A 13,976-nucleotide genomic window follows, 5' to 3' on the forward strand; every position below is an offset into this window, starting at 1 on the left:
TGTTTTTAAACCACCTCTAGTTTTAAGCAATCCAGCTATAAATATTGCTGCAAAGTGAGAGAGAATGAAATGCAATATGGCCTAAAAGTGTGACAAGAATAGCAATCATCAACCTTTCTTTTCACCTTCAAAGCACTGAAATAACTGCTGCTTAGGACCTAAAGCCCGTCCCTGTGGTTTACCTTAAGCACTCCCGGGTAAGGAGAAAGGATAAAAAATTCAACAAAATGTCCCTATTCCTCTTCCATGTCCAAAGACAAAGGAGAGTAGACTCACAAACTTTATCAGATCTTTAATTTTTTTCCTCACTATGCCTTATTTTTTTTTTCAGTTGAAGGATGGTTGATTTACAATACTGTATTAGTTTCAGGTGTATAGCAATATATATCTGTGTGTACATATATACTTACATATATATTTTAGATTCTTTTCCATTATAGGTTATTATAAAATATTGAATATAGTTCCCTGTGCTACATAGCAAATCCTCTTTGTCTATTTTACATACAGTAGCATATATCTGTTAATCCATATTCCTAATGTATTCCTTCCCCCACCCCACTTTCCCTTTGGTAACTGTAAGTTTGTTTTTCTATGTCTGTGAGTCTGTTTTCTTCTGTAAATAAATTCACTTGTATTGGTTTTTAGATTCCACACTACGCCTTTTTACTTAATTTCCCCTCATTAAAGTAGGAAAGGAGCCTTCTCTTATGCTTCTCTTTTTTTTAATGAAAAGAACTTTTTCCCTTTATATTTCTTGTGAAAGTGCAAAAGAAGCACCTTCCCTATTCAGCAAATTCCTATAAACTGTACTTGCCAGAAGTGCATGGTGCATAAAGTGACCTCTTTTTTGATGGGCCTCCTCCGAGCAGAGAATAATATCTTCCACCCAAACATCTGACCAAAGACTGTCCCTTGGAGGAGTTTCTAGCTTTCTACAGGAAGTGACATTTCTGATTTGTTTCCAAAGAAAGGTAAGGCTAGACTTAAAACTGTCAGTGGTTGGCCCATGGCTGAATATCGCCATCTCTAATCTTTCCCTGCAAAATACATTCAGAATATTACTAAGTTATGTAGGTACTACCTCAGGCTGACTCTTGTTGATCAAACTCAAAACATTTTCCTATGTCAGTATTAAAATGTCACAATAACTAGACAAGGAAATTAACAAGGAAACAGCAAAGGAAGAAACAAGGTTTGATAACCTTTACATAAGACAGTCAAAACACTTTCAGACTTTTAATGGAATAAGAGAAGTACCTGTGCTTGTGAAGAAGAAGAACCAGGAGCCAAATATAGCACAGAATCATGCCACATACTTCTGTCATGGCAAAGGCCCACGGAATTCTAGGAACACTGGAACAGAAAAAAATTACATTTTGGACTGACAAGAAGTATATGTAGGCAAATGGCGCCACCCTTTCTAGTGAGATATTCTTCTAATAATGACCTTGAAATTGTTTTAACTTTTATATCTTTTAGAAGATGATATCTGGAGAACCTGGGGGAGAAAAACTGTTTCATAAAGTACCTCATTTATGAGAACCTCTTTGTTGTTTGTGATTCCCAATCATGGTTCTCTGTAAAGAAATAATTTTTTTCTCCTTCCCCACAGCATGGCAGACCTGGATACAGGACTGCCCCCAAAAGACAAGGGGAAAAAGGCTCACTTCTTAAATGATGTGCTCATTTCAGAATCCAGACAACCAGGGCTTAACTTGTAACTACTCTTTTTTTAAATTTTGTAAATTTTGTTTCCAAGGAAGTTAATAGAGTTTTTGTTTTGTTTACTCCTTTCTCTCTCTCTGGCCTCCTTCGTTTTATGTTCTCTTTTATTTTTTCCATTGATCTCTTTCCTCACCAAATCCACAGCTGCTGTGATTACCTACTAGTAAAAGACATGTCACATTTCTCAGTTACAAAGAAAGAAGGGGGCAGGGAGAAGATGACGAAGAGGAAGAAAAAGAAGAAGAAAAGAAAAGAAAGAAGAAGGAAGGAGAAAAGGAGGAGGAAGAAGAAAAGGAGGAGAAGAGTAGTGGAAGGGAGATGGAAATGAATTAGTCCAAATAGTTCATCTCTGGGTGATAAGATTATTGATAGTTTTATTATTATTCTTTGTAAATTTACACTATTTTTTTATACAATGGCATGTTAATTTTATTTATTTTATTTTTAAAATTTATTTATTTATTTATTTAGTTGCACTGAGTCTTAGTTGTGGCAGGCAGGCTCCTTAGTTGTGGCATGCAAACTCTTAGTTGTGGCATGCGTATAGGATTAGTTCCCTGACCAGGGATCTAACCCAGGCCCCCTGCATTGGGAGCACGGAGTCTTAACCATTGCGCCATCAGGGAAATCCTGCATGTTAATTTCATAACCAAGGAAATAAAGGTATTTTAATAAAGAAAACATGAAATCTGAAAGATATTAACAGTCTACTCCAACCTTTATTCAGAGTAACTGAAGAGAGTCAATCGTCTTCATTCAGGGACTCATCTGTTACCTATTACCTTAGAAAAAAAAGACTCCTCTCGTGTATTTTTAATCTCTTGCTGCCTTATTTATCTGGCATTACGGAGAAAAGGGTTATTTCACATAACAGAAATTTTCAGATAAACGATCTCTTTAAATGACATCTAAAAATTTAAACTTTTTTTTGTTTTTATTGGCTGTGTTGGGTCTTTTTTGCTGTGTGCGGGCTTTCTTTTTAGTTGTGGTGAGTGGGGGCTACTCTTCCTTGTGGTGCACGGGCTCCTCATTGCCGTAGCTTCTCTTGTTTCGGAGCACGGGCTCTAGGTGCGTGGGCTTCAGTAGTTGCAGCACATGAGCTCAACAGTTGTGGCTCATGGGCTCTAAATTGCAGGCTCAATAGTTGTGGCATGCAGGCTTAGTTGCTCCACAGCATGTTACGATCTTCCTGGAGCAGGGCTCGAACCCGTGTTCCCTGCATTGGCAGGCAGATTCTCAACCACTGCGCCACCTAGGAAGCCCTAAAAAATTTAAACTTTTTAAATTAACATTAAAAAACCCTATGTGTGTACATGTGTATATACATATGTATATATTTTATGTAGTTTTACAGTGTTTATGGTAAAAGTAAGTTTTCTGCCCCACCCCAGCCTAAACCTATTTCTTGCTTTACAGAGGCAATCACTTTCATTCTTTTGTTTTATATCTTCTAGTCACACACACACATTCTCTCTTTCTCTCCCATGCTCTCAATATTATTTCATAATTTTGTTTAAAATAATTTTTGGCTTTTACTTAATGTAAATTTTTAAGTATAGTTCATAGCTAAGACAATGGAAAACAATGATTAAATCCCTTTCTTGTACAACTTCTTACAATTCTGTGGAGCTAATAACTTTTTTTTTAAAGTTTGTTCTGTTTCTTGTGTGCCTTTCACCAATTCATCTCTAGACTATTCTATCAATTTCAATTTTTCCTTTGGAGGAATCTCTCCTAGAGCTCCTTCTTTAGAAGGGCTGCATTTTCTAGTCCTCCTGCATGGCTATTTCTTGGAATAAAACTTAACTCTCATCTTGGGAATTCCTCTTTTCTATACTGGATTCTCTGTTTCCTGAATCCCATGTCCTCCTCTTTCTCAGTTTACTCCTTAGTTTTGATGTAGTGTATCTTTGAATTACTTTCTCAGAGGAGGGACTGGAGGATAAACTTGTTTTCAATGTCAGATTTACTGAGGTTTAATTTACAAACAGAAAAATTCACCAGTTTTAGCTATACAGTTCAGTGAGTTTTGACAAACACATTCAGTCACGTAATCACCACCACAATAAAGAGATAGAACATTTTCATCACTCCAGAAAGTTCCCTTGTATCCCTTTGTAGTCAATCCCCTTCCTCACTTCCAGCTCTGGGGCAACCACTAATTTGATTTCTGATTCCTATAGATTTGTCTTTTCTAGAATGGCATACAAATGCAATCACACAATATTTGTCCAACGACCTTTTATATTTGGTTATTTTCACTCAGCATAATATATTTCAGATTCATCCATGTTACTGCACATACAATTCTTTATCCATTATTTGTCTATGATTTCCTTATCCATTTAAAGGTTGATGGGTATCCCGGGCTGTTCCCAGGTTTGCACGATTATGAATAAAGACCACACACAGGCCTTCGCATGGACACAGTTTCCATTTTTCGTGGGTAAATACCTAGGAATGAAACTGCTGAGTCCTATGTTAAGTGTATGTTTAACTTCTTAAGAAACTATCAAACTGTTCTCAAAGCAGTTGTACCATCTTGTGTTTCTACCAGCAATGCATGAGAGTATCAGTTGCTCTGAATCTTTGTCAGGCCTTGTCATTATCAATTTTTTTCATTTTAGCAATTCTAGTAGGTGTGGGGTTGGAGAGTAAATTCTTTTGAGACTTGCAAATTTTAAAATATCCTTGAGTCTAGCTTCATGTCTAATTGGTAGTTTGCCTGGGCAGAAAATTTTAGGTTAGACATTAGTTTCTCTCAGAATGTTAGAGGCATTTTTTCCAATGTCATCTTACTTTCATGGTTGCTAAGAAGTTTGATGCTATTTGGATCTCCAATCTTTGTATGTTACTTGTTTTGTCTCTTAAGAAGCTTTTAGAATCTGCTGTCTATACCTAGTGTTCTGAAATTTTTCATTTCTTGTACTGGGTGCTCAGTGGGCCCTTTCAATCTAGAAAGTCATACTCTTTGGTTTTGAGAAATTTCCCTGTATTATATCTTTCACATCATCCTCTTCATTTTCTCTATGTTCTTCCTAAAACCCCTATTTTTTCCACTGCTGGGCCAACTGGACTGATCTTATTTTTTCTCCTTTACTTCTTATCTCTGTTGTACATGCTGGGCCATATCATCAAATCCATGTTCCAATTATCCTGCTGGATTTTAAATTTCTACTTTCATTTTTTATTTTTCAAAAACTTTTTTCTCTGAGGTTTCCTTTTTTAGTCTACTGTTACTGTCTCAGAGAATGCAATATCTCTTATCTGTGAGAATATGAATGGTTATTTTTTTTGACATGTTCTTCTGCTCCATATTTTGTGTTTCCCAGTTTGGTTTTTTCTTTTTGCACTGATCTGTTTCCTCAAATGTCTGGTGATTCTCAACCAGACCGTTCATATGTGACAGTGAAGTACTAAAAAAAAATAATGTGATGCTCTGTGTGCATGGACTGAGGTCGTCAAACAGGGGTTTCACTATGACAGAATAGATGTCTAGTTGATGAGATAAGGATCTCTCTCCTACCACAGTATCTACAGTCCTTTTCTCTTATGCAGGTTTTCCAAGGAGAGGAATCTGTTTTCCTGACTGTAGGACTGGGGCTGAGTATGACTAAGGATGGGAAGTTAGTCTGGCTACTTAAGGAAGGGAGCTGGAAGTCTCGGTGATCAGTCTGTAGATGTGCAGTTTAATCATCTTGAAAATACAATGAAAACATGCACCTTTGTTCTCATCTGGGCATGGTGTCCCCAAGTCGTAGAGTCCCTCACATTCAACTACTGTGGAGAACAAGCCACATGTCTTCTGCTGCAGTAGAATAGGTCTTAAATTGATTTTCAACCAGTTCTCCCATACTGAGCTCCTTATCTATACCTGGTCTTGAGAGATGCTTGATGCCTGTTTTGAGAGTTTTTCTGGAGCACTGCAGTACAAATAAACTCACCTCTTGGGCACTGCTAGTCCCCACTGCCAATCTCACAACAGACACTTAGCTTTCTACTTTCCAAATTTTCATTATTATCACTGCTTCTGCCTTCATGGGATTGTTGGGGACCCCACCCCCACTTTTTATTGTTTCTTTTTTAGTGAAGTGTTGTGAGGGAATTGTCAAGTGTGTTTTCAATATCTCATATTTATTTTGATGCAATGCTTTCTAAAATGCATTATACATGTTATGCCTTTTTTTTCTAGAATTTAATTTTTTTTCGTAATTCAGAGTCATCACTGTGAACACTGATTATTACACTGAACAAGGTAATGACCTCAGGGACTATTGAGAAATGAAAGGCAGCTAAGCCCCAGATTGATGTGGTTTTTCCATTATTTATGTGTGCTTTTTATAGTGCTTCTGTTTCCTCCCTTGTTATTACGGTTATTAGCTATCCCTCCTCATATATAAGTGGGCCTGCCTCTAGAAGAATCTCTATCTCCTAATTTTTTTATGATGTGCTGAAACTCTTGGAATTGTGTCAAGTAAGCTTCAGAAGCAGACTCTGAAACAAAGATCACTGTGAAAGTCATTAAGAATGTTCCCAAGGGAAAAATCATAGGGTAGTGGGGAAATGAGATAAGGAAGGCAAGGAAGCAAGGCAAGGGTGAGACATCAAGCGAAGCCCTGTGGTAAAGTCAGGTGAGGGTAATTTTGACTCAATCCTGTGGAAAATGTGGGAGACAGTGTAGGTCCAACCTAAAAGTTGTCCTAATTAGGGCAATGAGAAATGAAATATTTATAATCCCCCTCTTATCAGTCATTGGTTAAGGGCTGCTGCTGAAGGGATGTAAATTTCCAAGCATGTTTGGCTCTCTTTTTAAGCAGACAAAATGTATTCCAGCAGCCCAAGAGCAGTTCTCCAACAAAGATATACAACTGCTGGATGTTGGGAGTATAAGTGTGCAAGAAAATGGAAAAGAGATCCAAGGGGATATAGGACACATGCTGACAGCACCTGCTACCATTCTCCTGTGAATAAAGTTGAGATACTTAAGAGCATGGTGCTTTGTAGTTGGTGGCACTATAGACTGTTAGGCAAAATTTGGTTTCAAATCCCCACTGCAATTTGAAAACATATGTCTATACAAAAATTTGTATATGAACGTTCATAGCAGCATTATTAACAGCAGCCAAAAAGTGGACACAACTCAAACATTCATCAACAAATGAATGGATAAGCTAAATGTAGTGATATCCATATAATGAAATAATATTCTGTAATAAAAAGGAATGAAGTACTGATACATACTATTTATATGGATGAATCTTTAAAACATTAAGCTAAATGAAACAAGCCAGACACAAAATAAGGCCTCATGTTGTATACGGCCATTTATATGAAATGTCCAGAATAGACAAATTCATAGAAACAGAAAGTAGAGTGTGGTTCCCAGGGTCTGGAGGGAGGAGGGAAAAGGGTGTGACTGATAATGGATATGAGTTTATTTGGGGTGTTGAAAATATGGAATTAGTGTTGATGGCTGCACAATTCTGTAAATATACAAAAAACCACTGAACTGTACACTTCAAAATAAAACCCTCATGATCATCAACCCTCTGTTCCCCATCGTGCCGCGTTACAGTCATCTACAGAACCCCAGCATCCATTCTCTGGTTTCTTGAGATTTTAGTTTTGGGTTCACTGTCACTCTTTCCAAATCTTCTCCTGTTGTGATATTTGTCCTTCTCACTCCTCTTTTACTTCTCCTCCTATGACCTTGTCTTTTACTCTACTTCAGTGACCTACATCCACAGTTATAAACTGGATCTTGTCATTACCACAGTTCTTCATGATCTCAACGTTAAGAATCCTATACTAACCAACACCTCCTGTCTTTCCATCTTATCCCTTCTAGTACTCCAACTTCAATAATTCTGAGACCCAAAATCCATACATCTCGAAACACTTTCACTGCCCTTCACCTACCTCATATCCTCCTCCCGCCCCTCCTTATCCACCTAAGTCTATCGTCAGTCATAATCACTCCCTTTCCTCTTTTTCCTTCACTGTATTGCCTAGCACAACTTCAAGCCCACTTAAATCCAATTATCTACCTATTCTACACCTCTCTCTGTGCAGCTGAGTGAAGCTGGTAAAAACACACAATGTCAACACGACTATTAACCTCAAGGAGCCCTTTAACTCCACTCCTATATCACACAAGTCTATTCACTCTCATAGATGACTATTTTACACTTCATCCATTCTCTTCAAACCTCCAACCTTCTGTCTCTTGTAAATCTATTTTCAGAGAAAATAAAAACAATCAGCAGAGCACTTCCTCATGCTCTACCATCACATCTAGCAACCTTATAACTCTGTTTCCATATTTTCTGCCTTCCCTTCTGTTATGAATTAATAGACCCTGTGCCAGCCTCTCCCACCCACTAGATCATACCCCTTTTCATCTACTCAAGGACATTATTCCATCAATTATACCCTCTCTTTCCTCTAACAGTATCTCCTTTCCCCTAAATTGGGTCATTCCTATCATCAACACAACAATCGTGCTATATAATACAGCCCATTCAAAACAAAACCCTGGTGACTCTGCATCCTTTCCTCCTCTCTCCAATACAACTTCATTTCTCTGTCGCCCTTATAGAAAAACTTTTAAGGGCTTGTAAGACTTGTTTCCAATTTCTCTCTTTCCATTCTCTTCCCCTCTCTCATCATTTCTTCACCCAATTTTTTTACTTTCAAAAATTCTGATAACAAAAGAAAAGCTAAAAGAATAAACACTTTATATTCTTCACTTAAATCTATCAACTGTTTACAATAATTAACCTTTCCCCACATTTGCTTTATTTCCCTCTTTCTACACATATCTACATACACACACACACACTCTCTTGGAGGAGACTAAACCCTTCCCAAATTAAGTTGCAGGCATTATGACACTTCTCCCCTAAACACTTCAACATGTATCTCCTAAGAACAAGGATACCCTCTTCATAACCCAATAGACTATTACACCTAGGAAACTGTAACACTGATTTAGTGTTACACTGTATCATTTAATACGCAATTCATATTCAGATTTTCCTAATTAACCCTAAAATGTTCTTTATAGCAGTATTTTTTTTTCTTGATCAAGGATTCAATTAAAGTTCATGTGCTGTGCTTGGTTATGGCTCTTCAACTTCCCTTATAATTCCCTTGAAAATGTCCCCTCTCAACCCATCATTTTTTGTTTGTTCTGTTTATCACTATGGGTTCACAGATTCTTTTCCTTACTCAGTATGTTATAATCCATTACCATCATTATGCTTTTTGATGTTCCAATTGTCCTAATCTAATCAGTAGGAGCCCCTTAAAACCAGCTCATATGTTTTTTTGATAGGTTTCCATTGGTTTTCACTTCCTTGCTTTACAGCACAAGATTTATTTCAAGCTCATTTTATGCTTACCATGCCCCAGACTTAAAATTAGCAATGTCTCTAAGGCGCCCTGGTCTGTTCCTTTAACGAGCTTGGTATTTAGAAACAATGACCTGGATGCTCATGGTGCTTCACTGCTACTGAGTTTTTCCTACAAACCATTTCATATCAGTTCATGGAAATCTTCCCCATTTTTAATATGATTAAATAGTACTCTACTGTGTAGGTGTACCACAGTATAGTCAACCAGTTTTCCATGGATAAGCATTTAGATTATTTCCAATGTTTATAATTATTACAAATAATGTCACAATGAATAACTGTGCATATGCTGTTTCATATTTGCGGAGATACAACTTTAGGTAAATTCTAGTCTCACATTCTCTCTCGAACCCATTACAATCAGGCTTTTGCCCTTTATTAACTCTTGTCAAGGTCAACGGTCAATTATCCTCATCTTACTTGACCCCTCAGCAGCATTTGACACAGCTAATTATAAGTTATTACTGCCCTCTTAAAATACCTTTTTTTCTTTTTAACTTGGCTTCCAGGATACTCTCTCACTCTCTCTGCTCTGACCTCTTCAGTCTTCTTCTTTACTGGTTTTGCCTTACTTTTCTGACCTCTTTCTAAATATTATACCTGTTCTTGGGCTCAATCTTCAAGCTTCTTTGCCTTCTAAACTCACTTCCTAGGAGACATTATCTAATATCATGGCTTCACCTATGCTCGTGCTCCCAAATTTCAGCCTAGATCTCTCTGAACTCTAACACATCTTTCTATCTCTTACTTCACATCTGATTTGATATAAAAGATACATCAAGCTTGCTATGTCTAAAACAAAACCCTTACTTTTCTCTTCAAGTCAGGTCTTTCCACAGTCTTCCTACCTCTATAAAGGGCAATGCCACCCTTCCAGATGCTTAAGTCAAAAATCCTGGAATAATCCCTGAATTCTTTCTCTTACACCTTACATACAAATCCATAAGCAAATCTTGTTCCTGTATACACACACACATACACACGTATATATACAGACATATATGTATATCTACACATACACAAACATATATGTATGTATCACTACATACAATCATCCAATCCACCTCATCTTTGTCTAGATGAATTCAATAATTTAACTAACCTCTGCTTTGCCATCCCCACCCCTGGACTATTCTCAATACAACAATTAGAGTGACCTTTTAAAATGGAAGTTAGATCACTCTACTCTTCTCCTAAATACTTTCCAATGGCTTCCCTTTTCACTTACAGTGAAAGCCAAAGTCCTTACAATCGCCTACAAGTACCTATACGACCTGGATTCCTGTCTCCTCTCAGATCTCATCTCCAACTGTTATCCTCATCTCTCACTTGCTGTTCCTTAAACATGCTAAGCCTACTACCAATTCAGGATTTTTGTACCTTGTGTTTCCACTGCCTAGAGTACTCTTTCCCTAGATATCCACATGCTGTCTTCTTTTTTTTTTTTTCTTTTTTAAATATTTATTTGGCTGCATCAGGTTTTAGTTTGGCATGCATGTGGGGTCTAGTTTCCCGACTTTCAAAAGGGCACAACATTTTATAAAAACAAATAAGACAGCACTACAACTTTTAAAGAGATTTTTTTAAAATCACAAATACAAAAACTAACAGTTTTGAGTTTTGTTCTATTATTTTCCATATAATATATTCTTTTTTATATATTCAGTATTTATAAAAACAGAATACTAACAATGAATCAGTTTGTAGTATTTGTGATAATTCTAATTTATTTGATGATATAGGGAAACCCCTCCCCCCCATATAAGTAGAAAAGCAAAACCCTATTCATTTTTTTTTTAAGTAACCAAATTCCATTTATTACAAGTAACATTCCAGGAAACCCTTTTAAAATCTAAAGTGCCCTAGGAGCTATAACACAGCTACAGAAAAATAAATTAAGCAGTGGTTCTTCCTACTCATCTAGGCTTAAGGTCTAGTTTACTCTAAGGGAAAGAGGCAATTTCAAAGCATATCTTTATATACTACCAGATAAAGCAAACGGAAAGTATATATCAACCAAAACAATAATAAACAACATAATTATCATGAATATATTGTTATCATTGCTATTATAGCTATCTTCTACAAACTCAGCAACTAGAAACAAAACTTACCTGTCTAAGAATATATCTGGGAGTGGTGGATAGGTCTGCATGTCAGGCACTCGCTCATGGACAATAACCATTATGAAAGATGTAAACCCGAATACTATAAAAACATATATACAACTCAATATGGTCTTCCAATACTCTGGGTCCAATCTCCGAATAGAATGTTTGTTTTTACCATTCACATACTGGTATTGATCAGAATTCAAATCAGTGATGGGTCCGTCACAGTCATGTAAAGGTTCCCCATTACAGAGCCACTCTGCGCTCTGAAGAGCACTGATGAAAGGGGTCATGGAACTCATGGGACTGTCACTGTTGTACCCCATCTCTTCTAAAACATCAATATGTACTTTCTGCAATTTCCGGACTGAGAGCATCAACCTTTTAATGTCCCCTAAGACTTTGATTTCCAGAGGAGGAGACCGGAGATCATACTCAGTCAACGTTAGCAATGTGATTCCATCAAGACGGTGCTTGTTGCATAAAATGTCCACATACTCAAAAAAGCCTTCCTCCTTCAGCCAAATAGCTACATGCTTGGTAGTCCAGCGGCGAATGCAGAGCTGATTAGGACCAGCCATTTCCTCTTCCACTGCCTGTCAAAGGAAAACAGGAAAATAAAACAAAAACTTTGGGGTGTCCTAACAACTCCTTTGAAGACCAAATACACATAAACACATCAGAAACAGTAATTCATCTACACTGCCCTATTGGCTTCTAGATGAGAGTAAAAGAAACAGGAAGTATTCATTAATGAGTAGTTTTCAATAGATTAACATTCTAATAATCTTATGCATATAACCCCAATAGCAAAAGGAAAGCTAATGACCAAACATCTTTACAAAATGGTTTTTAATATTTTACAGATGGCTTTTCCACACCATAGCAAGCCATAACTTAATTAGAAAAAGCCGACCGATGAGAACAATTGAGAAAGATAACTGAATACTTTTCATAAAATGAGATATATAGAAAGATCTGTTATACATAAAAATAAAACAAATTTCAGAAATCCTTAGGTTCATGGAATAAGTATCTCCAGTGTCTCAAAACAAAAACAAAAACAAACAAAAACAAAACAAAAAGACCCCCCAAAAGGCAAACAGATAACTAATTCCAGGAAACCCCTTAGATTAAGCATATTTCTATCTATTATACAAATAATTTCTACAACAGATATAAAGCCTTTACTAGATAAGGAATTTCCTTCTTAAACTATCGTTGAGATTTAGTGATAAAACATTTCAATGTACCATAAATTTGAGGGGCCATATTTTACACTGCAATTATAGTATTTCCTTTTTTTTTTTTTGCCTCGCCACACGGCTTGCAGGATCTTAGTTCCCCAACCAGGGATTGAACCCGAGCCCTCAGCAGTGAAAGCACGGAGCCCTAACCACTGGACCCCCAGGGAATTCCCTATACTGTAATTACAAAAGGCCAATAATGTACTGTTTCAAAAAGTACTAACAATTTTTACTACTTTGATCCCACACTGTTCTGTTTATGTTCTTTTTCCATTTTAAAATGTTCAGTAACTTGGGCCTATATCAGGTTTATAAACTTTATTAGATATACAGGAGACAAAGGCCTACATGGAAAAAAACCTAGTTCCCTAAAGTACTTTCTTGACTACTAAAGCCTGTGAGTTTTCTGACATTTTCCAGATCTCTAAAGATCGTATTTCCTACTGAGATGATTTTTAAAAAACACAGTAGGTAAACTTTAAAGCATTAAAAAAAGAAGAAAGAATGCTACAACAAACACCCATGTGACCACTACCTAGCTTGAAAAAAAAAATCAAATAGTTTCAAGACAAACGTTCTGTTTCTTAATAAGGGTATTAGTTATACAGGTGAAAATTCATCAATCTGTATACTAATGATCTACAGTTCACATATGTTGAACTTGATTTTAAAAGTTTGCTTTAAAAAGGAAAACAAAACATCAATACAAGTGAATGTCCTTCCCTGACAGCAACCCCTTCCTCTCCTCCCAGATATAATAATTCCTAATTTGTGCTTATCATTCCCTTATAACATGCAATTTTGGCTATGAAAAACTGTCTATGCTTTCTTATGCTGAGGAAAGCAAAAAACTGCTACTTCTGCATTTTTCTTCTATCCACACAAACTCTCGCCATGAATACTAACAATCACCTGAAAAAGGCAGATACTCAACTACCTAAGTACCTCTCACACCATCAAAAATATTTAGCCAACAAGAAACATGCTCATTAAATATTTATTTCTTAATTACTAAAAAGCAATCCTAGTTTTTGGAAACCTTAAATCACAGTGTTTCCAAACAGAGCTTTCAGTAGTATTAATCCACAATAGCTTTTCAGTCTTAAAAAATTAACAGCACATGCATCCATAAGGACAAGTTTTATTTAAAAGGCTAATTCTGCAGAGCTACAAAAAAATCTTACTCAATTTTTCTTTTTACCTATAGAATATCATTACCATCCCAAAGGCCAAGAAATTATGATTTACTCACTTTCAATTCATGGAATTTATATGCATTGACATATATAATTTTATGTCATTTATCACACACATATAGTTCCATTTTAAATGATTTTGCTATGTTTTAGTCCATATAGATAGTCAGATGGTTCCATCTTACACACTACATACATATTTTTCCCCCAAGGTATTTCATCTCTGAATATTCAACAAACAGGTGCTACAAACTCTGCAACAATTACGATGTAACAAGT

The 13,976-nt window shown here is 36.4% G+C and overlaps 1 protein-coding gene across 8 annotated transcripts in view; it reads right to left on the reverse strand.

Annotated features, from left to right (window-relative positions):
- The window catches only part of SAMD8 (sterile alpha motif domain containing 8), a 53,951-nt gene that overhangs the window by 13,506 nt on the left and 26,469 nt on the right, over positions 1-13,976 (reverse strand). For 7 of the 8 annotated variants that reach the window (XM_057735168.1, XM_057735169.1, XM_057735167.1 and 4 more), the window contains exons 2-3: positions 11,258-11,850; positions 1,261-1,356 (exon numbers count right to left, since the gene is read on the reverse strand). In XM_057735168.1, the coding sequence (XP_057591151.1) occupies positions 1,261-1,356; positions 11,258-11,850 (689 nt within the window). The remainder of the gene's footprint in view (positions 1-1,260; positions 1,357-11,257; positions 11,851-13,976) is intronic. The other variant, XM_057735174.1, reaches the window with a different exon arrangement.

This window comes from Hippopotamus amphibius, chromosome 5 (assembly GCF_030028045.1).
Source record: "Hippopotamus amphibius kiboko isolate mHipAmp2 chromosome 5, mHipAmp2.hap2, whole genome shotgun sequence".
Classification (NCBI taxonomy): Eukaryota; Metazoa; Chordata; class Mammalia; order Artiodactyla; family Hippopotamidae; genus Hippopotamus; species Hippopotamus amphibius.